This window comes from Necator americanus, chromosome X, assembly GCF_031761385.1.
Source record: "Necator americanus strain Aroian chromosome X, whole genome shotgun sequence".
Classification (NCBI taxonomy): domain Eukaryota; kingdom Metazoa; phylum Nematoda; class Chromadorea; order Rhabditida; family Ancylostomatidae; genus Necator; species Necator americanus.
In genome coordinates this window covers 30,241,400-30,266,626 of record NC_087376.1, presented here as the reverse complement: position 1 = coordinate 30,266,626, position 25,227 = coordinate 30,241,400, and the positions used below count along the sequence as shown (strand labels likewise).

General features: G+C 37.2%; 2 protein-coding genes across 2 annotated transcripts; both read left to right on the top strand.

Moving 5' to 3' along the window:
- Window positions 1-1,466: 1,466 nt before the first annotated feature.
- RB195_025944 (uncharacterized protein) lies at window positions 1,467-9,664 on the top strand (the record flags this gene model as incomplete). The annotated part of the gene is made up of 18 exons (XM_013435761.2): window positions 1,467-1,544; window positions 5,709-5,931; window positions 6,332-6,442; window positions 6,512-6,684; window positions 6,753-6,806; window positions 6,869-6,979; window positions 7,043-7,204; window positions 7,275-7,357; window positions 7,425-7,572; window positions 7,684-7,797; window positions 7,882-8,055; window positions 8,139-8,245; window positions 8,628-8,702; window positions 8,759-8,881; window positions 9,087-9,195; window positions 9,253-9,357; window positions 9,428-9,482; window positions 9,543-9,664. The coding sequence occupies 18 exons, from the start codon at window positions 1,467-1,469 to the stop codon at window positions 9,662-9,664; spliced, it is 2,127 nt and encodes a 708-aa protein (XP_013291215.2).
- Window positions 9,665-13,014: 3,350 nt separating this feature from the next.
- Window positions 13,015-22,258, top strand: RB195_025943 (uncharacterized protein; the record flags this gene model as incomplete). Its single annotated transcript, XM_064214280.1, has 18 exons — window positions 13,015-13,060; window positions 13,117-13,196; window positions 13,728-13,811; window positions 14,645-14,770; window positions 14,935-15,006; window positions 15,134-15,212; window positions 15,366-15,493; window positions 15,607-15,759; window positions 16,888-16,998; window positions 19,169-19,256; window positions 19,650-19,810; window positions 21,075-21,196; window positions 21,253-21,355; window positions 21,418-21,478; window positions 21,547-21,604; window positions 21,686-21,794; window positions 22,014-22,133; window positions 22,181-22,258. 18 exons carry the CDS (start codon window positions 13,015-13,017, stop codon window positions 22,256-22,258), a joined length of 1,779 nt encoding a protein of 592 aa, XP_064070161.1.
- Between the last annotated feature and the right edge of the window lie 2,969 nt (window positions 22,259-25,227).

Genomic DNA, 25,227 nt, shown 5'->3' with positions numbered 1-25,227 from the left:
CACATAAAAGCAATCTTTTTCAGCTCTGAGCTGAGCCAATGTTTACATTTTGAAACCTGAAACGAATGGGCGCCGTGCCTCATTTGAGGGCGTTGCGATGCCTGAACAAAAAAAAAAAGACATCCACAGCCAGCGCAATCACGATCGCTTCAAACAGACCATCCGGAGCATTTTCGAGTGAAAAGAATTTTTTGTTGTGGTTCCAGTTTTATTTTCTATGTAACTTCACGTGATCAGCGATCAGCTTCTAATCACCGCCACAAATTTCATTCTTCAGCTTTTTCCATATTTCGTGAATATTTGGTCTGAATTAGGTTGTTATTTGAGTTTACTGCCTTGTAAGTTTTAAAGGCATCACACCGAATCTGAGGTGCTACGGATTTCTGGTGGAGTATTCGTATACCGGATCGTAGATCATCAAGAAAGGGGTGATCTCGTCCATTTCTTCCTAATTGCTGTAGAAAAAGGAAGATACGGCTTCGGGCGTTTCGGCGCGGTGTTTTCTAGAACGAGTTCGATTGGAGCGCGCTAGCCTTGTGCACGCGCTGCATCTTCCGAGTAGTTTTTTACGGCAATTAGGAAGAAATGGACGGGATCACCCCCTTCTCCATATTTTACGATCCCGTATACGATTACTCCACCTGAAATCCGTACCACCTCGGACTCGTGGGGTGATGCCTTTAAGCTGTTGGTTCGTTCCCAGCATCCGGAGCATTTGTGAGTGAAAAGGACATGATATTATTCAAAGTTTTCCAAACAAACTAAGATCCCATCTTTAAAAAATCCAGCCAAAAAAGGGAAAGTTTATCGAATTCAACTAAGTTCATGAGATGTAATCTATTGTGGCAAACTATCAGAAGAAAAAAGAAAGCGATAAGATGAGTGTACACGGCTGCCTTTTCCTTATTGTTGCAGTTTTCGGAGTCAGTTAGTTGTGCTTCTCTCATTTCATCCATTTTCTTATGTTGGTCAAAGGATATAAGGACATTTAGAGAAATAAAAAAAAAATTATTAAATTACTGTATTGTGGGAAAAGTCGATAAAATTTGAATGCATAGTGGAGATTTTTATCTAGAATACTAAGCACAAAATCTAACAATAGTTTTCAATCCCCGTCTCGGAATTCATCATTTTCACGCTAAATTCGTTGTTCAAAAGTAGTTTGTGGAGTTTTTTCTCTTTTTTTTTCTGGTCTTTCCTAGATAATGACATTGCAATCAAGAACATTTCCCTAAGCGAATTGCATAGTTTCTCTCCGAAAAATCGAACTGTACTGGTAGTGAGGATTAATGAGTTGTTATTTTACTGTCTTATCATTATATACTTGCTACCTCATTTACGTGTGAAAATAGTAGAATATCTACGATATACTTCTTTCTTAATCGTCGTCTCTAATCGGCTAAGAATAAGTAATTTATCATTTGCGTGTGGACTTGAAGTATTTACTCATTCAGGAATGCGAAAATATGGCCATTCTCGGTGATTCATGCGATGAAAATGAAAACGCATGCGAAGGATACTATGATCGAGTTCCTAAAAACCAGGTAATCCTCCGCCTACGCACAGCTCCTACACCAAGCTGTATTTTCAGTTGTTGAGTTCAACAAAAAAAAAAATCCTTTCTTTTTGTTGAAAATTTGAAAATATTCGAAAAAAACATATCTACAAACGAAACGGCAAAGAAAGGAGGAGATTTTTTTTGCTTTGGAGATTTAATTCGATGAAAAAGGCTGTGAAATACTCTCCTGAAAATGTGCTGTGAGAGGGAAAAATAATCCTAAAGTTGATTGGACATGATTAAATGTAATCAATGAATAGTGTTTATAAATACAACTATAAATGAAAATTATTCCATACTACTTATTCAGATTACCTTAAAATATCTTGGATGTAGATTTAATCAACCTATCTTTCAACTCTGAGCGAAATCTACAACGGAAAGAAGAATTTTGTAACTCCTCAAAGTTCAACAAAGGGGTGTCCTTGGAAAAGTACATAAAAACAGTTCGTACATAAATTAACAATTAAATAACATAAACATAATTAAATAACATAAATTCGTAACCACCAATTTCTTTTATTTTAATAATTTTCTAATTTGATTGAAAGTTAGCAGCATACCGTAGGCAAAAACTTACTTCACTCATTCTGTTTATTTTCTCGCTATGTTTTGTAATTATGAGTGATTTATGTAAACAAACATACGTACGTACTGGACATTGGTCGGCGCACTGTTTGTTGCCGAACATGCTCGGACGTTTCACCGTTCAACAGCTGCAAGGAAATGCAAATAGATTTTGAGATGGATCGTAGGAGTTCCTCCGAGACGTTTATTTGACTTCATCCTCATATTTCCGCTGTGTTTTATACTCCTTTTGTTATAAATCAAACCTAAAATGTGAATCAAAATTCCGTGCAGATTTTCCGTTGCAACAAATTACATGCCATTTTTTGATGTCTGCATTGCATTCTGCAGCCAGCCTATCTGACACGGTTAATTTCAAACAGACGAGGTGGTTGTGGAAGAACAATTACCGTACAGAGGCCGCAAGGAAATGACCGGAAAATTATCTACGTGATGACTGTAGGGGAATTCCTGAAGTATGGGAAAAGAGCATAACGCGAATTAAACAAGTTCTAACGAATCCATGATTTGGTGATCTTATTCTTTTCTATTTCAATGCCTGTGTTTCGATTGTTTGGAGTTTGCTATGTTGGAGTAATGCCCATGAAGTGTCGGCCTTTGGGCAATTCTCCTTTTTCAAAGTTTACTAGTTGAACTTTCTAATATTCCAGGATAATGATCGTCCTTAGCAGACTTATTCCTTGTTTTTTTGCTCCTCCCCGGCCTTATGATCTTTTGAAAAATGTTTTAAAAATCCGCCTCTGATACTCTTTCAAAAAAAATTCCTTGCAGCAACGGAAACCAAACGAAATCACGTCTTCCGTATGATCGTTTTATGAAAAGTTCACTGTATGTCTTTTTTTTCTCAATTTAACATCTTCTTCCGTAATAGGCACGGTTCTGGTCTGGAAATATCCCATTATTTTCACAAATGTAACTGATTTGCTACAAAAAACATTGAAGAGAGATATCCTTGTTAGGTTTCCTGCGACGATTATTTTCATCACTTCAAGATGCGAAACTCCCTGACAGTTCACATTTTGTCGATGAAGAGAATTTCTTTCTACTTTTTGCGTCATGTTTGCGTTTACATTTTGTGCAGTTTTTCATCATCCTCCCAGAAGCGGCTGTTCAGTTCGTCATCTTGGGACCTTGCAATGTAGCGGATACGGTAGACACATACGAAATAACTGTTCTTTGAAAGCGTTTAACATCAGTGAATAACGCTTACTGATGGCTGTGAATCATAAAATGGTGAGAAAAGGAGCCAGGGTATAATAGCGAGCATCTTGAAAGGCTCTGCCAACCCTTAGAACGAAATCCTGAGCAATTCTCGATAGCAATAATTATTCATATCATAATTATTATTATTAGAGATTTATCTATTCATATAGGAACATGCAGTGGAAATCAAGGGGCAAGTACGAATGTAACGTAACACTTTCCGGCAGACATACCAGCTCCAATTACTTTTGATAACGACTTGCACTCTTCTTTTTTTCTTGTCAATATCGTATGCAAGTGATTGCAGCTGTTCATAAAAAAAGTAAATGCGTTATATAACGAGGAAGTGCACAACAATGTCGTCCAAAAAAAATATTTGTTTGTTCTACAGAAAATTTCTGCTTCTTCCAATTAAGAAGCGTAAACGCGCATAAAACTGCCATTAGCGTAGATGCTCCAAACTTTTTAAATGTGATTTTCTTCTTTTGGTTGGAATTAATTTAATTAGTAGTGTATGCATTGAAGTTTTTTTTTTTGCAATCCTAGATGTGTAACAAGATAAATGAGATGACCGCACTACTGCACAGCCGTTCAGTAGTCACTTTTTTTTTTTTAAAAAAAATTCGTATTATAATATAAATTTGTGTGAGAAAAGTAGGATCCCTTTCTCTTTCCTAGCTGGCCTTTGTTTCCTCTTTATCAGATATAGACCGTAATTAAAAGAAAAACTGATGTTCTTCTGTCAACTGTACCCGTTTTTTTACTTATTTGCCAGGATATCAAAAAGATTGACGTGTTTGCGTTATTATCAGTCAGTTGTCTTTTGTTCGACTTGTCAATTTTCATTGTCAATTCTTCCAGAAGATTCTCTTTTTCTGCAAGATAGACATTGATAATCTACATAGAAATAAGTTATTTATACCATTCATAGGGATTTTTTCATATGAAAAAATTAAAGGTACTCTACCTATCTAATATTTTCTTCTGTGATTTAAAGAATAAATTTAAATCACACAATTTTCGTTATACATTAACATTAAGTAACATTCGTATTTTATTTACTAATACGGCAAATATTCTTCAACCAGAAGAAGCTTGAGGAAATGTTTAGAGATAAATTATCTACAGCAGTGATATTGCACTACTACAAAAGTGAGGTTAAAGGATAAGTTATAGCTTAGTAAGGAATAATTGTAAGGGATCAATTGTGCAATTTTTTCTCTAGATTTCTTTTTGGTACAATAACATTGTGTAAAACTTTCTCTTGTGTACTTCCTTATGTTTTGCTTTTTTGATCCTTATCTACGCACGTGAATCAGGAGTATACAATTGGGAACGTAAACTAAACAACCGGTATTCGTATACGGTGCTGAACTGGTCAGAATACTTCTATTATGCCATTTCTTCTAGGTCGATAGACTTTTTTTTTCGTTTTGCAAGTCATTCTCACTACTTTTGGATTATCCTTGATGTTTGATTTGTTCTGGGATGATTCAAATACTTGTCTAAGCGTGCAAAATGATCAAACAACACACTCATGGTTCTCCTGAAAAAATCTTTTGTTTATTAGGTAAATATACTGTTTGCAAAAGAGAATAGCTAATATAGGATAACGTTTGCTCCCGGTGTATCCACAATGAAGCACAGACTTGTTTTGAAACTAATGATTCATCTGCTTACCTGCTGATTTCCAACACTTTTGCTCTTTTGGTGGTCTTTTGTGGTATAAAAGCGAAATTCGTGTGACATCACTGTTGCCGACAGTTGCTCCTATGGTATGTCTCCTCGTTTACCTGCGACCCCTCTCACCACCTCTTGTCTTCTTCAAACATCTTCCAGAAAGTATTTGCTTTTCTTAAACTCTTAAACAACGATTGTAATATAACCTTAATCACTTAGCAGCTTCTTAGGAAACTAGCACTCAACAATGACGAGATCCACTATGTATTTGGTTTCGGGAAAATCCCTCCTTTAGGACTTTATATCCGAGTGAGGTAGTGTAGCGCTGTCGGTAAGAGGTTCCGCTGTAGCTGCAGCATGGTCGAGGTCGGAGGTTCGATTCCGTCGCAGTGCCAACAAAGCCTGTCATCCTTTCGGGGTCGATAAATTGGTACGGAACTTGTCTGGGAAGATGAAAACACTGACTTTTGTTTAATGTCAGACACTTTCTCCACTTTACACTTCTTATCCGAGTATTGTTCAAATCCTTGAGAGATACATGCAACAGTTAGGACTCGGCTAAGAGAAGAGGAAGGCCAGCTTCTCCTTCTTTTATTCCACTTGAAATCTTTTTGGATTTCCCTATACACTTCTGCTTTAGCCCCAGTCGGACTATTCACTTACGTCACATTTTTTTTAGTGCATTTTCGACGAGGAGTTCGGTCTACTCCGACACACCACCCGCAAGACATTCACCAAAAATAAACTCGCCAAAATGCGTCATGCCAAAAAATACTTCCATCCAAGAATTCTCCTGGACTTCTTTCCGATACTCAAATGGCTGCCTCATTACGATATTAAAACGAGTCTTCTTAATGACATAATCGGTGGACTTACTGTTGGGATCATGCACGTTCCACAAGGTGAGTTCTTTCGCATGGATGGTAGAGGAGAACGTAGTGAAATGCAGAATACACGAGATCCGATTAAGCTTATGATGCAATGTTTTTCCAGAAAGTTAGTTGTGAAGAAAAAAAAAGGTTATTATGTCTTTTACTTATCCAGTGCTTGTACGAGCTGTAACTGTATTTTACACGAAAGAAACCGACAACTCTGCTCTTGAAACATTTTGAAAAGACAAGAAAAAAAAACAAAAGCTCGAAAAACAAATAAAATGGCACATAGCGCAATTATAATGGCTGGTAGCCAAATCCAACTGAACTGACTGAATGGATGGCAAAACTTGCGACAAGTGTTCCTGATTATGTTGGTCAAAGAGACAAGAAAGCGACGATCTACAGCTACTATCCGTTCTTCATTCAGGAATGGCGTATGCATCATTGGCTGGTGCTCAACCGGTGAATGGACTCTATACCTCTTTATTTCCAGCACTCTTCTATATGTTTTTCGGCACATCAAGACATGTTTCCTTAGGTGGGACACAGAAATGTATTTTTCTTCTCGCTGATTTTTGTAACCTGATCATTAGAGCGACAATTTCAGGTGTGTTTGCAGTAGTAAGTCTAATGGCCGGTAGTTGTAATCAACGTGTATCGAATATTCTGGAAAGAAAAGCTGATAACGGAAGTCTAATAAGCGAATTTGACGATGAAATGAAAATTGATACGTCAATTGCAATACTTACATCGCTTACATTGTGTGTCGGTTTAATCCAGGTAAATCCCGGTGAAATAATTACCAAATTTTCATTTCTAACAAGTACAATAACTCTCCGAACATATAGATTGCAATGGCAGTTCTTCGACTTGATTTCCTCACAGCGCTACTTTCTGATCAGGTAAGGCAGCCGTTTTTAAATTAAAGCCAGTTGATTTTCACTTCAAATTTTTCTTTTTAAAGATTATTTCCGGGTTTACTACGGGCGCTGCAGTACATGTTTTTACTGCTCAATTGAATAAGATCCTAGGAGTTCCCCTGCCACGGCGTAGTGGAGCGGGAAAGCTTTTCTTTGTATGTTCGCTGCAAATTTTCAGGATTTATATAAATAAAAGTGTTCTTGTACACATATTTCAGGTGTACAAAGACTTACTAGACAGTATTATCGCTGGATATGTGAATTGGTTCACTTTCTCTATATCGATGGGCACTATAATTACGCTATTCCTCATAAAATCGTATCTTGATCCACATATTCGAAAGAGATGTCGTATGCCGATTCCGTACGATTTGTTTGTAGTGAGTTTCACTTCACGGCCAAAGAATAGAGAATAGGTACTGGATTTTTTTATTTGTCCACTTTTTTCAGATGATCATAGGGACAGTTGTGTCGGCTGTTGCAAATCTACGCGAGCGTTTCAAAGTGAAAGTCATAGGACATATACCGACCGGGTCCGTTCAGACTAAATACATTGTACGGATAAAAAAACGATGCAGTTTATCCGTATTGAGCTTTTAGGATGCCATCTCCATCTTTTCCTGATGTCTCACTTTTCGGTTACGTACTTGGTGATGCGCTTGCGATTGCCGTAGTTAGTTTAGTGGTTACTGTTTCTATGGGGAAATTATTTGCGAAAAAACACAGCTATGAAGTTGACATTAGACAGGTACGTATCTGATAATTTCTTTAATTTTTTTAGCCAAACAACTCGAGTGCAGATAATTCGTACTTGGGTTACGGTTTCAGACAAAATCCTATTAATCGCTGCTGCTTTCAGGAATTTTATGCGATGGGTTTTATGGAAGTGTTGTGTTCATTATTCCCGGTTTGGCCATCATCCACAGCACTTGCTCGAACCTTAGTTTACGAAGCTGCAGGCACAAAAACACAGGTCTGTACTTCCAGGGACTTCTGGATGGAACCGTATGCCTGATATCTGATTTAGGAAAACAATACTAAAGAAAGTGAATTTCAGCTTGCCACCGTATTTTCTTCTTTGCTGCTTCTTGCAGTCATATTCTACATAGGACCATTTGTTGAAGTGCTTCCCGTTTGCTTTTTATCCTGTATTATCATTGTCGCTCTTAAAGGAATGTTTATGCAATTGCAAAATATAAAAACCTTATGGCCGATATCAAAAGCAGATTGTGTTAGTCCTGTCTGGAATTCTTCTTCTTTTTTTGTTTTTTGTTTCTTCACTTTCTAAAGAAATTTCTAGAGAAATTATTGTAGGCGATTTTCATTGTAAGTTTTGCTGCCACGGTACTTTACGACGTTGTGGAAGGTTTAATGATCGGTGTATGTTTTGCTGCAGCACTACTTATCTACGCGATACTGAGGTACTCGTTGAGATAACTAACGGCATCGCCCCACGAATCTGGCGTGATATGGATTTCGTTGGAGTATACCTATGTCGATGAAAAATGAAAAAAGTCAAATGAAGTGAATTCCCCATCAGGGCGTCCGAATGGATTTTCGACGAATCGCAAGCGGGGGCGGGACGCAAGGGTGGCCCATTACAATAGAGGACGTCGTAAGAAAAAGCGATCCGGAATCGTCTATTTACAGGGATACAGAGAGAAATGAGCGGAACCACTCCTGTATACATAATCTACGACCCGATATGGGTACACTACAACGAAAATCCATACCACCCCAGATTCATGGGGTGATTCCTTCAACTGATCGTTTCCTATAATCCACAAACTATATGAGTTACAGTGCGAAAGTGGTTGAAATCGGTCGTTTAAGTCACAACGAAGGACACACATATTTTCAGCCTATTGAAAAGTACAGGTAAAAAAAAGAACACTTTTCAAAATTACTAAACAAGAATTATGTGCCTTTCACAGAGATGCCGCTATTAGCGATGGAGTTTGTTGTGTACGTTTTTCGGCTCCTCTTGTGTACCTGAATGCTGAACATTTCAAGAAGAGTGTTGAGGAGATAGTACGACTTCCAACACTGGAACGAAGGTTCGCATTTGTTTTCTCCTGATGGCGTTCCTTTTCGTCATGGGACCCCCTTGAACTTTTTGAATTTCAAAAAATTTCTCTCAAAAAGGGGAAAACAGAGTTGAACAGCTGGCAAAACGGGATGACAATCATTGCTGCCAAATTTTTTCTTATCCTGGCTAATGTGTCATGACTAAACGTTGCTCCAGTGATTTCGATTTTCCAGGAGAAGAAAGGGTGAAAATGAGCGAGAAAAATCCTTAAGAAGCAGTCGAAATGAGTCCGGAACAACACTAAGAAGTATTAAAGTGGTGACACCGGATGATCTACAAAAGGTGGATCTCCTAGCTTAGGTCCTGTGAAGATCAATTGTAGATCAATTTCAAATTTAGAAACAGTCGGTGGTCGAAACGAAACACATCCCGATCAATGCGATAGTAATCGATTTGTCAACAGTCGCTTATGTGGATGTTACGGGGGCTAACTGTCTCATTGAGGTATGTGTGAAGTATTGATTGGTAGGCGTGAAGCGATTTCTCACATCGACGAAGAAATCAATAATTTCAGATATTCAACGAGCAACAAAAGAAAGGTGTTAGTGTGTTCTTTGCAGCCGCACCGTGTAAGTATCCTGTAGCGATTATCCTTGAATTTATTCACCAGTGAATTCCGTGTTTTATAGTGGAAGTACTTGAACGACTACAATGCGCTCTGGGATCCACAGATAAGGATATCCTCTCGCATTTCTATCCATCAATCGATGATGCTCTCGACAACATCAATTCACCGCAAACTAAAAATTGATCATACGCAATTTTGCTGAAAAACGTGTAAAATATGAGAACGAGTATTGTTTATTTTTTCTTTATTTTTTTTCGTCGCTGTTGTAATATGTGTTTTTAATTACGAATGTAAGGGAAGAATATCCGCTTTTCCTGCATTTTTATGTATGTTTCTAGCAGTACATGAACGTCAAACTGGGAACGAATCGGATGATCCTAGGATTTCTCTCTGATACGACATTTTATCTCAGCTACCAACATGGTGACTGAGGGAATATTATTGTTTTTCTTCAGAAACAATTAGGTTCTTTACAATTCATCTAATAAATGAATATAAAGGTCGTTGTTGTATTGCTATTAGAAAAATATAATTTTTCTAGGATAATTACATACTCGGATCCACATCCACTTATCCACGAAAGTAAAGAACAGTATCGAAATTGTGACCGATAATTGAAAATCAGCGCTTGGGACAATAGTAAAATTCCCCATAAAAAAAGTTTTTAGGAAACAATACAGTACTCAGCGAACACATCTTAAAGGAAATTAAAATTTAGAATTAAAAAAATTCGTAACGTTCAGATAGATCCAAACGTATGTAAGACAACACTCGTAGAGGATATTGTGAACAGTTATCCAGCATCGGAACACTAATGCTATGTTTTGTCCTGACCAAGTAATTCGCAGTTTACACGCCTACACGAAATGCATGAAACATCAATAAAAGTTAAAGTTTTGTTCTATTTTTGTCTTTTTTCGTGCTAGTACTTTTTTCTTGTTTTATTTGTAAACAATCCTAGAACACTGACTCTATTTATTTTAATTTCAAAGCTCTGAAACAAATATTATTCTTGTAATTTTTTCCAGTGGTTGTCGACGTCCAGGATCTATCGTTGATTTCTTTCTAGAGGGTCGGTCAACTCTCACTGTATACGTACATGCAAACTGTCTTTTATTACCATCTCTTATTGTTAATCTTATTTTTATTTAAATATATAGAAGCCGATTTTAATAACAATAACCACAATTTTTTTATTTGTCCTTTACTGATCAGTAGCTGAATACGTCCTTTAGTTTTCTACAGGAGACCAGAACTTTAGTAATTTTGGAGACAATAAATTTATATGAAAATTTAAACCTCATTTATGTTAACGACGCCTTTTTCTTCTTTTTTAAAAGGTTATACAGGTGGTGTTTCTATACTTCGTTCTATTTCATATATTTTGAATGTACGAGCAAAATGTGTTCCTAAAGAAGGTTCAAAGGGAGAAGCGAAAAAAAATTCTTGGACCATAACAGTATTCTGTAATCAATACTTCGGGAATTCTTTTAAGTTTATGAGGTTAATTTGAAGGTGCAAGTTTTCTGCAGTTCTACAAGAAATTGCTGAACTACGTTTGTATACGCTTTCATTAGCTTTAATTCCTCACCAGAATTAATCTGAAATTTTTAGTTGAGTTTATCGGAATCAGTAGTTATATAAGTTTTTTTCAATTTCATTGGATCAAGTATAAAGCGATGAAATGATAATTTTTATAAAGTAAACCGATCGATAATTTCGTTATGTCCTGAAGTATTCGTAAATAAATACGGGTAAGCAGTTTTCTGGAAAATGAGGAAATCACGTTGATGTTGAACTTTTAAGATTCAATTTCCCGTAATACTATAGTTATTTTAGTAGTTATTTGATATAACTGAGAGAATTCAACGTAGTCCTCTTTTCAAGAAGAAAGCGCTCTGAAAAATGTGCTGCATTATGCAAATATCCACGAATAATTTGGATCAAAGGCCATAAAAGACTACTCTTGTTCGCCTTCGATTGCGTATGCATGTGTTATGGCCGATGCACGCCTATCCAGCAATTATTTTGTGGACGGATTCGATTAAATGCCACGAGACTGCCCTTTTTATGTAACTTCTAACTTCAGAACGTGGAATAAACTTCTGCATTCTATCTTGACAATAATCCTTGATAGAGATACAGTTTTCATCCTTCAATTGAGGTGCTATTGTTTCCGATCCATTTCTTCCATGATGCATTGTCTTTTTATGGAATCTTTGATGACGAGGAAAATTGCAGAAAACTTGCATACGCAAATACGGCAGGCGACTAAAAGCTCTCGGAGCTTTTGATAAAATTCTTCAATTTAATAATTGTGCTTTGAAAACATTTTTTAATAAAGTGAATTTCGCTGAATTTAATCGTTGCTGCTCTCTAAATTAATCCAATTTTAGTAGTTTGGAACTTTTTTCGTTATTCTTGTGTATATTCACGTCCTAATAAAGTTTTTGGCGTTTTTTTCTCCTTTAGAGAAATTATTTTAACAATAAAAAATAAAATAGTAACGTATACTCATATGCAACAATCGAAGAGTTGTACTTACAGAGGGAAACTGGAAGGCAGTGGTTTCTACTTTTTGCGTTCATCTAAGAAATATCCTATGTTATAAGGAAAAAAATTCTGCATCTAAACGCTTATTGGTACAATTTTTATGTTCCTTCTTTTTTAGGAAAAATATTCAGGAATGAATAAGTAACTGTATAGTGTTAGCTAGGTGGTTATTATGAATTTCTGAGAATATATTTTGCTCCGGGCGAAGCAATCCACACAAGAGCATAAGAAAAATAAATTTAAATGGAACAGAAATAATCTTGGAGAGAAAAGGTCCTTTAACGCTATCGTTTGTATAGAATTTCACCTACTTCACAATTTCATATTTCTATAAAACATAACTGTTTTCGTAATTTAAGGATTTCATTAGGATGACATCATCGTCCGAGTAGGTGGTGGCGACGATGGTGTGCGCGATGCGAGTGAACGTGTCTTCCGTCGCTCCAGGCGATTCCTCTTTCGGCTGCACCTAGACCTCCTCCCTAGCGGAGAGCCTCCACAATCAATAAATGCCAACTCGCGTACATTTCACATTTGCATACAGCACAAGGTCGTGCTAACATCATGATTCTTATCTTATTTTCATCGTTTCATAGTCATTCTTCTTTTTTCCCTTTTTTACGTTATTTTTATAAAGTATGACCAGAGCTTCTCCCCTCTAACATATTTCCTGTGTCGAATAATGTTGTCTGGATTTATTTTACTTGATTTGTAACACTTACTTTTTTTGATGACTATTCATTATACGTGTCCTGTTATAACAAGTATTTTACTCTCTTTACATCCCAGATCTTCGGACCTTTACATTTACTAGGGCTTAAACAGCATTCCTCTCTGGAAACAATTTATAAAAACCATGTGCCTCCTCTTTGTTTATAAATTGCTACAGATCCACGAATTATTATTCTTCTTGAGTTTAACTTACAGAAGTACGTTTTGAAGGCACAACTGTTGGTTCATCGTCATCGAATATATAGAATATGGTCGATCATAATGCCGGTGAAAAACCGATAGAATATTGGATAAGTTAGTATTCTGAATATTTTTTGTGGATACTATGACATTCCACTACTGTATTGCAGGTCGATCAACCGATCCATTCATTGACGAAGAAACTCGCAAGCAAAATGTTCAAAAATTGTGTGATCGAGTGAATTATGAGGTGAATCCACATTAAACGACTGGATCTTCTAGTTAACTTTTTGCTGACCTTTTAAAGGGATTTTAACCTCAATTGATGATGTTTGGAATTTTTATTTATTAATTATTTATTTATTAATAATTAATATTTTTAAAAGATAGAATGAGTCTGTAAAATGTGATATTTGGATAAAACGTCTAAAAATTTAAGCTTACTTGAACCAAATGACTACTTACTTATTGTGGTGCTGTGAATTTTTCATTCTGTTCCGTTAACTAGCAAATAATACTAGAAACGAGTACTAGTTAACTTTGTCTCCTCTTTCCGAGTTGTCACATGAACATTCAACATTTTCCACACTACAAAAATAATCCAGAAATATTGAAAGAGTCCGTACAGTATCGCTGATGAGCATATTTCAGTTGACAGCAAATTTTATTTTTCCTAGTGCTCGAAACTATAGAAATTTTCTACCTTTTTAGCGGAATCATATCGTGGAACTATGAGTCCGGACAATAATTAGCGTTCCACTCAACGTTATTGGGATTTTAGGCCGACGGCGCTATGGTGGCCACCGGTATCCTAGCACATAAAATAGTGAGCCCTGATCAGGATGAAGCGTTGTACTCTTTGCAGGTGAGCTTTGTTATGGTTGTCCTTGAAATGAATGAACCGAGTGAAGCTGGATGAATTCTTTATTATCTGTACTATTCTGTAAAAGATACGCCTTCCTGTACATTCCTCTCGGATTTCCTATTTTCTCAAGACTACGTGAAGAATTTCTTTGAGCCAAAATTTCAGCATGGTCATAAGAATTGAAATAAGTTAAAGGATTTGTTTTTCCTTAAACATATCAAACGCTTTAACGGTTGCTTCTGTTAGAATTTTTCGTAAGCTTAACCATTATGATTTTTTCTAGTATCTCAACTTCTGATACGTGCATAGACTTATTGTATTAACAATTTCCTTCCTCATAATGATAATTAAACAAATTCCTGTTTTGCACTGTTAGAGAATACTCTTGTCTTATAATTTTTTTCCGAATTTTTATTCCAATTTTCCTCGCTATGACAACCTAATGCAATCCCTTGTGGTCCTAATTGGAATCCCTAATTATTACGTTTAATTAAATCGCTATTACTCCTGCGATTTGGGTAATTTCACACGATTTCTTTGATAAAATAACGTTATGGTGGCAAAATGGGGTGCTCCGTCTCTCAATAATGGGAATTTCCTTTATTCAACAAACAAAGCCTCCGGCACACTCTTTCCTAATTGTTACAAGGGCAGAAATCAAAGATTTTCCAAGGAAGGATTCCAGGGTTCCAAGGAAAGGCAGTACGAAACTCACAACGATGCCAAAATATGAAATTAGAAATCATATTTTTGTGTTTATATCTTTTTCTTGAATGTTTTTTTTTCTCATTTTAGCTCAGCTTATCCTGTATCCTTTGTCCTAATTCTTTTAGGCTGTTGATCAACTGGTGCGAAAATGTGGAGAGAAGGTTCATAATCGTGTTGGAAAATTTCGATTTTTAAATCAACTCGTAAAATTGATTACTCCAAAATATCTTGGAGCACAGACTTCACCCGAGGTTATTTTTTCCCGTATTCCTTTTCAAATCAGCATTTTTTTCTGAAGGGAACTAATCAATTAACTTTCTTCTTAGACGATGTTGTGGAGAGTATCAAAAAGTGATAATGGTTTTATCGGGTACTCGTCAATTTTTTTCTGGAAACTGTTTTTGGATAATTCTAGGTGAAGGAATTGGCGATAAAACTGTTGTACTCCTGGCAGAAATCAATGCGTCACGTTGAGAAGTTCAAAGAGGTGACAATGCTTTTTAATAGCGTGAATTATTTAATCAAGCATTGATTTTTTTCCAATAAATTTTTAGAATATCAGTTCACTGAATACCTAATATTCCAATTGTTTTTGGGATCTTTGTCTCTTCCAGGTCTATGATTCTTTACGGGAACATCATCTGATCACTGCTGATCCGATCATTCCGGAAGAGGAAATCATGATTGTGCAATGTAGGTTCCTACAGATTGTCTGGTTTTTTTTTGTCTTTTTTTTTGTCCGAAACACGAAACAATATTTTATTAGCTTACGTAGTTAACAGTTTCATTTATAATAGAGGAAAAGCTAAATTTAGTCGGAACACTGGATAATTCTTTCTCTTCCAGCAAATCCTCCTAAGCTGGCCGTCTTTGAAGATGAAGAAAAAGCTCGTTTACTGAAGGAGTTACTGAAGAGTACAAATCCGGATGACCTCCAAGCGGCAAATCGTCTCATTCAAACGCTAGTAAAAAGTGTATGTACGTTTATTCTTATACCAGAACTCTCGACATCATAAGCTGTTCAAGTAGATTTTCAAACAATTATATAAATAAGAACTATGTAGCATCTTTAAATCCATAATTCTAGGAGGATCAAAAAATAGAGAGGCGACATAAACGAGCTGATGAGTTGGAACAAGTACGGCAGCTATGTAAACGGTTAGAAGACGCAATGATGGAGAAGACAGCCGAAGAATTGGGAATCACTCCTGATATCATTTATACAGAGGCTAAAATGAAGGTAGATCATTTGTCAGCTAGATTGAGTCGATTCTAATACTGTGAAGGAAAAAAAAATTCGTCCGATTTCTTTTTAAATTGCTCCTTACTAAAGTGATTGATAGAATACTAACTGAACGACGGGCACCTCATATCCCTCACATTTCCTGCATGTCAACCAATAAATCCATTGTAAAAATGACTAAATGACTAGTTGATGAGCTGAAGATGAATGCATTTTGTGGACGATCAATTTGAAATGCATGCTTTTCTTATGAGGAATTTTTCGTTTCCCTCACGGAGAACCTCGCCCATACATCTCATTTCTTATGTTTTTTTTTTGCACAATATTACTACTTTTTCATAGGTAATATTTTCTCACCATCTCTGGGAATAGGCGGTTTTTTTTTATGTTTCATGAAGCTATTTCTCAGTCGACAAATACCACTGCGGTGGTTCGGAGAATTTCCTTCTGAATGCATCGCATCCATTCACATTCGTTGACTTTTCCGAAAAACCCGCGGTTGCGGTACGAAGCACGGATCACCCCGCTTCTCTATTCTATAGAGATTTTTCTAACATAGTAATTTCTCGCCTTCTCTATGTCCTTAAATCCCAATAGTTGGCTAAAAGCCTTCCCAAAGGCGATTACCCTTTAATATACCCATGGGAAATTTGACTAATAGAATCTCTGGAGCAGTCATTTTTGCTTTACCGAAATTTCTATGAATGATTGTGCAGTGAAACCACGGAAGGTGTGAATAGTCTCCGTGAAATATGTTGGTTCTTACGTTTTGAAATAACTTTGAAAAAAAAAACAACCGCATTTGTATATTCCAAGTAATACCTTTTATTGTTCCAACCCATTCCAACAACTCACTTCAGTAGATACGTACTTATGATCTGAAAACATCGACAGCTCCATTTTCTTTTTAATCCATGAAATAGGAATGTGTGGAGTGTACAAATGGATGAATAAAACTGTTCAATATGAACATGCATATGATTTATCGTAGTGACATCCTTAAAATCGAATTTGTTTTATCTAGCCGAAGAATCCGAAAGTTAGGCATTATATTTTGCATTACACATTGGACTGCAAGTTGTTTACTACGATTCTTGCCTCAAAACAAATTTGTCAAGAATTTAGACATTGGCGGATGAGCTAATGGCCGTAAGACCACACCTGTTCCGATTTGCCAGCGATGCGACGGAAAACGATGAGGAAGCACTGGCTGAAATACTTGCAGTCAATGATCAGGTTTCACCATTACTTTTACTTATCAAATAACAAGTATTGTAAAACATACGATGCTAACGGGGGTTTGAATTACAGCAGTGATTTTTCAAATTTTCAATTATACATTCAATGATGAAAAATCTGAAAAATTAATTGACCTATGCTCCTGAACTTTTCCTAACATCCGCTTTTAGGTATGATTCCGAGCTCTAAAAGTTCCACTATGGTCCAACGTATTAGCTGACTTGTATATTTGCATTTGTGCGTGCCCTTCAATTTTTATTTTAAAGTGAGACCATATCTCATGGCGCACGATTAGATTCTAGATGGAGCTGGCTAAAACGATTTCATTTTCGCTAATACACTTCCCTATCCTCCCAGCTTTGCTAAGGCTACAAATATTCACCAATAGTAGCGTAGTTCGATGCACTTGTAAAAATTATGAACACTTCGTATGTAGTGGGAAATGCTTGTCAAAAATGAATGGAAATTTTGCGAGCTTGAGTTGTTCGTTTGGTGATTTCGCTAACGCATCGCAAAGTGCAGACGTGCTCGGGAAGCTGGGAGAGAGAACGTCGAATTGTCTGGAAAAAAAAGGTCTTTGATGCTTTGCAATGCTACGATTTCGAACCAGGACATCGGTCTGCTATCCAAAACTACAGAATTCTCCTCATTTTGAGTTATCCAACTCTTCGAGTTTCCCCTTGTATAGGTTTCCTGTCCCATAATCTGCAGCGCCGAATTCCCACCTCGATCATCACCGAGGAATTTTAAGGCACATCGCGCTATTGATGAATGGGAATAAGAGTGTTGTGTAGTGTGCGTAAAAAGCAAATTAAACGTCAGTGGATAAAGAAGAATGAGGGGAATAAGGAGAATGAAGAGATGAGGAGAAAGAGAAGAAGAAGGCGTTGTAGGTGGCGGCGATGTTGGTCGGCTCGTTTTCGGTAGGAGGAGGAGGGAGGTTGGCTCCGCTGTGACGCAAACCAGCCGCATGCTTGCTAGATCGACCCAGCACAAACCGAATCGGTAGGCTTGTGTATGGGACATTCGAACGTGGTTTCTGGATACTACGGTCAAGTGTCGTCCACTACTACCTCCAGTCCGTCGTAAACTGCAGCAGCATCTCATTCTGCTCGTCGCTCTGCCGACTGACTTGATTGATTAGGTTGGCGGCGATTCCGTAGCCCTCCTTCGGAGCCGAATAAATACGGCTCTGTTCGACACCTCACCGGTCCATACTTCCGCTCTTGTCGCTATGTTTCAGGTGTGTTCCATACGTAACTCTCACATTGTGCGCTTCTCCAGTCATCCTCTTAGAATTCCAGCAAAAAATTCATTGAATTGGGAAGAAAAACAGCTCCTCATTGCTTAGAAAATAACCTAATTTCATTTCCAGTTAATGACGACATGTGAAAACATACGATTCTGAGCCATTCCTAATCATCTTCGTTTTTCCTTCAAATTTGTTTCAAACTCTTAATATTCCTAGCATTATGCTACAAAGTGTCTCCACATTCCAGATCTCAGGCGTGAACGTTGTTCTTGTTCTAGGTCTGCGATTTTCCACAAATTTCCTCCATAACCTCGTTTTAACTAACGAAATTGTTCCTGGAACTTATTGTAGTCCCCAAAGCTTGCGCTTCTAAAAGTGTTGGTCGTGTTGGATCCAATATCCATAATTGTTGAACGTTAATTTTATGCTCTTGTTTATTTGAACATAACTTGTAAGAAAGAACAAACATCTAGTGAGTGAAATGAGTTCTTTGTAAATAGAATTGATGAATATTGTAGTACTCATGGATGACTTTGCACTACTTTTAAACGAGTTGTCGTGGAAAACTCATGGAGAGTACGAAACAAGATTAGAAGTCATGAGACAGAACATGTTTCAAAACATGTATGTTTATCCAAAACATAAATAAGCTTTAGTTACCTTAATTTTTGTAAGAGGGAACAAATGATTTATAGAATAACTCATTGCAAAAATTCCACTTTTTCCTTCCTTGCAGTTTTTCATTCTCTCTACGATATGATTAGTGTAGCTAACTTCAAAAAAAAAAATTCGGAGAAAAAACGACAACATCTCTAATTCCTTACTAATTTGCAATTAGTGGAGTGCGGGACTAAATGTAAACAATGAGGGAAAAAACATGGAGTTAATTGAATTATCAAAAATTTAATTTTTTAGGTTAATCAACTGATCCAGAAGTATCGTAATTTTTCGCAAACTGGACGCGTTAGGCAGCACAACGGTGGCTCATCAGAGGAGGCTGCAGGTTAGTAAATTTTCAACTGCTCGACTTTCTTACATTTGTAATTATTGGCTGTAAAAGTCTATAACAATTATCGTACCACAGCCACATACCAAAAAATTGTCCGGACTTATAGAATAAAAATCAACATGCGAATATTTAAAGGTGATGTAGTTGGTTTTAGTGCATCCTCGATGTTTGAAGAAAAAATCTGTTAGTCACAATTTATTTTACTGAACGAAACGAAAAACTGCAAGTTCTCGGGTCCACATTCCTTTTTTCTCGGAAACCAATTAGAATGAGCTTTTTTAAACTTCCATTCTCCAAGATAAATATCCATAACATCGAATTCTGCTCTCTTTTCGTATTTTATTTCTCTGACGTTCAATACCACGAAAATCCTTCCTCTTGTTTCAGACCTCCTCGGTCCGGAACCTAATGATTCCGTGACAGGACCAACATCATCTACCGTACCATTGGATTTCAATGCTGACGCTTTATTGAAACAGAAATTTAGCAAAGAAGTTCCCAGCAGCAGTTCAGAGTTCGCAGATGTCCCCTTCATTGGATTTGATAGGGTAAGTCTTACACTCGTTCCGTTCTGATATGAAATTGTGGACTTGCAATTTTCGGGAACCTGTTGCCTTCCTCAGTGCACGTCACTAACGAGTCTTCAAAAGCTCTCGTTCGATATCTGGGAAATTCGTGCACAATGTCCGGCTAAACTAGATTACCACCAATTTGAAGCGCTTACGTAGATGTACACACTATTGCCATTGGAGGAACCTCACTAGCATGGAACTGAGTGTTCTCGAGTGAAAACAAGAAGTTTGACGATACGACTGAGAAATTCGACCTTTTTCATTTTCAGCACCATTTACTTAACTCATTTTTAACATACATCTATATTTGTGTCATCTGCCAGGCAGTTATTAACTTCAAAGAAATGGTTGAAGTTCAGTGATTGTAAACTAGCAAGTGATTTTTGTATAAAAGCTCAAACAAATCCACGCAACCGTTCCTAGAATATTCCGATCGCATTTGCCGACTTATCGGTTTTATTCCCTGGAGTCTTCCTTAGTGTCAGTTTCCCTAATGCGTTCACAGAAGCGCACTAATTTCATAAAACCAACACTGCAGACTTGTTGCATGGGTTAAATCCAGCAGCAAATCCATTCTGTACCAGGATAAATAGATGGACTAGTTGCATTCACTTACTTTAGTAGGTGTATAGGTCTGATGCTACTTATACATACTGAAACAATCCTGGAAATTGAAGTAAAGGTAAAGAAGTAAAGTAAAGGAAGTACTTAGTTACTGGAGTAAAGGTATACGGATAAAAAAGTCCAAAAAAATATCCCTTTGAACCACCACCTGAGGAATTATTGCAGCGAGGAGTTCAACGTGGAATTTTCATAATTTGCAAAAATTGCTCCTGGTTGGAAAAGTTTTAGTGCCCGTACATGTAGGTAGATCGTCAGAGGATTGGAATAGAATATCTGGATGGCATAAAAGACCACATAGCAGGAGTAGATCACAAAAATCAAACGTCGGCCGACGTAAACGCTTCGATTTTATTCCAGAACCTTTTTTTGCATCGGTTTTGTGAAATATCTCCTTCATGGTGGTCTAAAATATTCAAATAACTCTAGTCATTCGGATTTGCTTCGAAATCTGGATGTTCAACAACCAGATAGGCATCGGTACCGAATTTTGCATAAGAGCAACCGTTGCGGATATGTCTAAATTCTAATGGATCATCTGTATCAAATTGATATGGATTTTCAATAAAAAGGTGTTACTTAGATATTTCATCAAGAAAAAATTACTAATCAATTTCAGTCGATGACGCCAGCTCTACCGCGAAAAGTGAAACCTCCATCGCAGCCGGCCACATCGGTCCTCGACGATTTGACCACACTCATCGATGGCGACCTGTTTTCCAAGCAACCACCCTCTCAAACGTAAGTTTTGAAGCAAGGAGTTATACACTTTTCCTTATTCTTTTTTCCTTTTTAAGGTTTAAAAACATTAAACCAACTTTAAACGATTTGTGCACATCGTCATCGGTTTCTAATGTTTCCATAAGTCCGCTGGATAACTTAAACAGATCCACGTTTGAGGTGATCTACATAATCGATTTCATACACCAATCAAAAAAAAGATTGAAAAAAGATCCATTCAGGCTGATCTTCTCTCGATATTACCTGAGAGGATATCGTTCGATCCTAACACAGTACAATTAGGTAACTTTTGTAATCCTTGTGTGATTACTACAGTAGCTACTTGTTGTTGATTAGTACTATTGTTTTAGCCAATGTGCCTCCAAGAACAGTGCTTAGTAAGCAAAATATTCATATATTATTGTATAGGTGAGTAAATAATGATTTTTTCACTCAAATTAACTGTTACAGGGTAATGTTCAGTTAAGGGATTTTAAAAGGAAATTTCAGTTGTGTTCCGCAATTACGCCAATCGACTCGTAGTTTTATAGTGGCAATTATTAATACAAACGTGGACACACTTCGTCGTTTTCGGCTAATGATGGGCACTGCAAATAAGGTAATTTTGCAGTAATTTTTAAGATTGAAATGAAATGTCAATTGAAAACGAAATAGAAAAAAAAATACAGCTCTTGAGCTCATTTTATATTCTTTGCATAAATTCTTAATTCGAAAACGTTTGCACTTTGCAAATGGTCATGTAATTGAAGTCTAAGGTACGAATAACGAATTGACTGAAACTACTTGTAAGTAAAACTCTTGTCGTTTTTTTTTCCAGAAAGCCTCCGTCAGACTAGAAGACAAGGGCTCATTGGAATTATCCGGTGTCACGCCAAAAGCACCGGTTCCTACTGCATATTTAATGCTTTGTGTGCTACCACTTGACGATATTCATGAGGTAGTAGAGCTGATCCAGGAAAATTTTAATGATAAACTGTATTACAGGTCGATTTGGATTTTTCGCTTACGTACACCCAACAATTCGAGAGATCTATCACGGGAAACATCGTCTTACCGCTTTGAAATTAATCGTCCCACGTTCTTCTTTTGAGCTCTAGCTCAATTGTGCATAATGAATCGCCATATCGTGTCAGTTGCAGTATATGCACGTAAAAATTAAATTTTTTTTCTTACATTTAAGATTCTTACATTTTCTCTACTCATCCATACAATCGTTCTTATTGTGTCCTTCGCAAGGACACCATCAGTCGTAGTTACATCCTTCTTAGATATGTGGACTGTATAAAAATGAACGAAACTATTTTTCCACAACTCTTCCTTTTTGAGAACTTTTTTTAAAATGGCATTTATGAAATACAACAGCGATTTCAAGTTTGATCTCCGGAATAATGGGAGAATATTCCTAACTGAGATGGCCGAAATGTTCTTCAACGATTATTTACCATTATTAGAGTGTCTGTTCTTTTGTTTAGCTGAATTATCAGAGAAAAATTTCCTACAATCATTACATACAATGCCTTTTATCTGGAATTATTGTTCTTTTCTTTACGACAATACCGGCGACAACATAGCAAGAGATTGCCGTTTACAAGTCCTATTATATATACATAATTGTACCAATCACCACAAATTTCTTAAAATTTTTTGATATAAAAAATCACATAATTACCTGCAAATCCTCCTAAAATATGCCGCCTCATGGTGTTCTCGAATTTTCTTAAGCCAGTATGAACCTTTCCGAAGGACTGGTCAGTGGTCTGCTGCACGTGTCTTTCTAATAATAGAGATGTAAAGCATTTTTTGGAGAAACACTTGAAGTCGTCCCCTAGTTTGCACTCTCTTGTTATCAAAATATTAAAATATCATTCGAAACTTCTGAGGAAGGCGCTAGAGCCTTTGTTTGACTCATTCCACCTTATCGACTATAATCTCATCTGTAAGAATAGCGGTTTCTCTTTAGACTATACTCGTTTCAAATCCTTTCGGTGTTTCCACGCTCTCCGCTCCCTCAGGATTTCTCAAAATGGACACGGTCAAGTGCACTGCGATTTCCCCCACAAATAGTTGGGATGTGTAAATAATACCGTTTATCTGATATTAGGTGAATTAGGAAGTTTGAGCGTTCTTTTTTTTCGCTTTATTTCGACGATGAAATTATTTTGGTTAGGACTAACTGATTTAGATCAAATATCCGCAGTTTTGTTAGATAACTTTTGTCCATTTTCATGGTAATTTCATTATTCTACAATTGAAGAAGTCCTCGTCCTTATTGGCAAAAAAACATTACCACCTCATTTCCATCAGCCTCGTTTCAGGCAAGTTTTGTACTATCAAGAAAATTTTGCAAATGCTGGAGAGGTTATAGCCGCTTGCTGAAAAGTCTGGACTATACGGCGGGTGCGGTAGAAGCACACATCCAAGCTCTCGGAGCTTCTTACCCGTTGTTAAAGGTGTTTGCGGCCTGGCGTTGTCTTGATGGAACACAACACCCACGTGGCCATGTCTGGCCACTTCTGGTCGATCGCCTCCTTCAATCTGGCCAGATGCTGACAGCAGAGGTCCGAAATGAGTAAAATTCGCCCGATGGGAGGAACTCATAGTGCGTGATTCCCTTCCAGTTCCACAAAACAGACAGCAAAACCTGCTTGGCCGGGCTTAAATTGGACCACGATAATTTTCGGTTTTTGTTCTAGTGTTGTCACCTTAAAATCATGACATGGCATGACCGGATGTGATGTTTGCATCCTCATGTATGCCTCACTAAAGGCACTCACTAAAGCGGAAACCCTCAGAATTCTTCACCACACCTAAAACATAACTCAATCCCTCAACCACATTCACATCGAGTTCTCTATTCCTTTTCTCTAAAACAGAGTTGCTAGATAATGAATTATGAATAAGATGGCAGTGACTAAAAATAACTACGGTATTCCAAGGTGCCAATTGTTATTCGCAGATTATACAGCTAACATTGTTGTTATGCTCCCAAGAGCATGTTTATCCGATGCGACTTACGCATAACAGGTAAAAAAGAGTCTCTTTCCATGTTATCCCAGCTGTCACCATTTCTTTTGCGTCGGCTTCGTTGCCTTAGGGCATCATTCGTACGAGCTACGAGATCTGTGCGCTTAACTCAGAACATCTGTTTCATATTAATGTTTTACGGGTGGTTCGTTGTATCGGGAACAACTATTTCTTGCCATCCCCTGGATTTTTGACTATGCAGTTATTTTGCTGTCCAATTAACTCGTCATGGGGAATGAAGAGTGCAAAGGTTAAGGTTTGAAGGTAACTATATGCTAAATTACTAAGTTACTGAAATCAAGTTAGTTACAAGCTCACATTCACGATCATCAGATCATTGGGTCACATCAAATTTTCAGGAAGAGATGCATTTGACCAGAGCAGTTTGAAAATTAAAATTGACTAGAAATGTTTCTCGTAATTCGTTCGAATTTCCAAAAATATTGCTATGAGTGGTGCAAATTGCTAGATAAGAAAATATTTCGGGATTCAGAAATATATCAACGGGAATAAAAGATAAAGTGCACGGTGTTGATCGATCCGCTTGGGATGCGCTTTTCCGTTCGACTTCAGTTCACAATCGTTTGAGGTTCATGAACCTTTGCTCGACCTTACAGTGAGTTGCGGAGGGAGGTTGAGTCAGTGTTTTTATCCTCCGACACATGTCTGCTACCAATTTATCGACCCCAAGGAATGAAAGGATTGCTTCGCCCCTGGGGCAGTTTCGTACAGTTGATCGATCGTGCATTCATTGCCAAAACTCTTACCGACTGCGCTACACTCGCCCCCATATTACTAGGAACCTCCGCGAAAATGCAGAATCTGTAGGTTAGAGTATTTATACGTGAATAGTCCAAGTAAAATGAAAACAAAAATAAAAATCAAACGAACAGAGCAAAATGGTCGAAATAAAGCGGGAAAATATTGAGGGACATGACGTTGTTCAATTGTTTGGTACAGAACCTCTCAACTTCAGGAGCGTAGAGGTTTACGAACGCATACGTGGA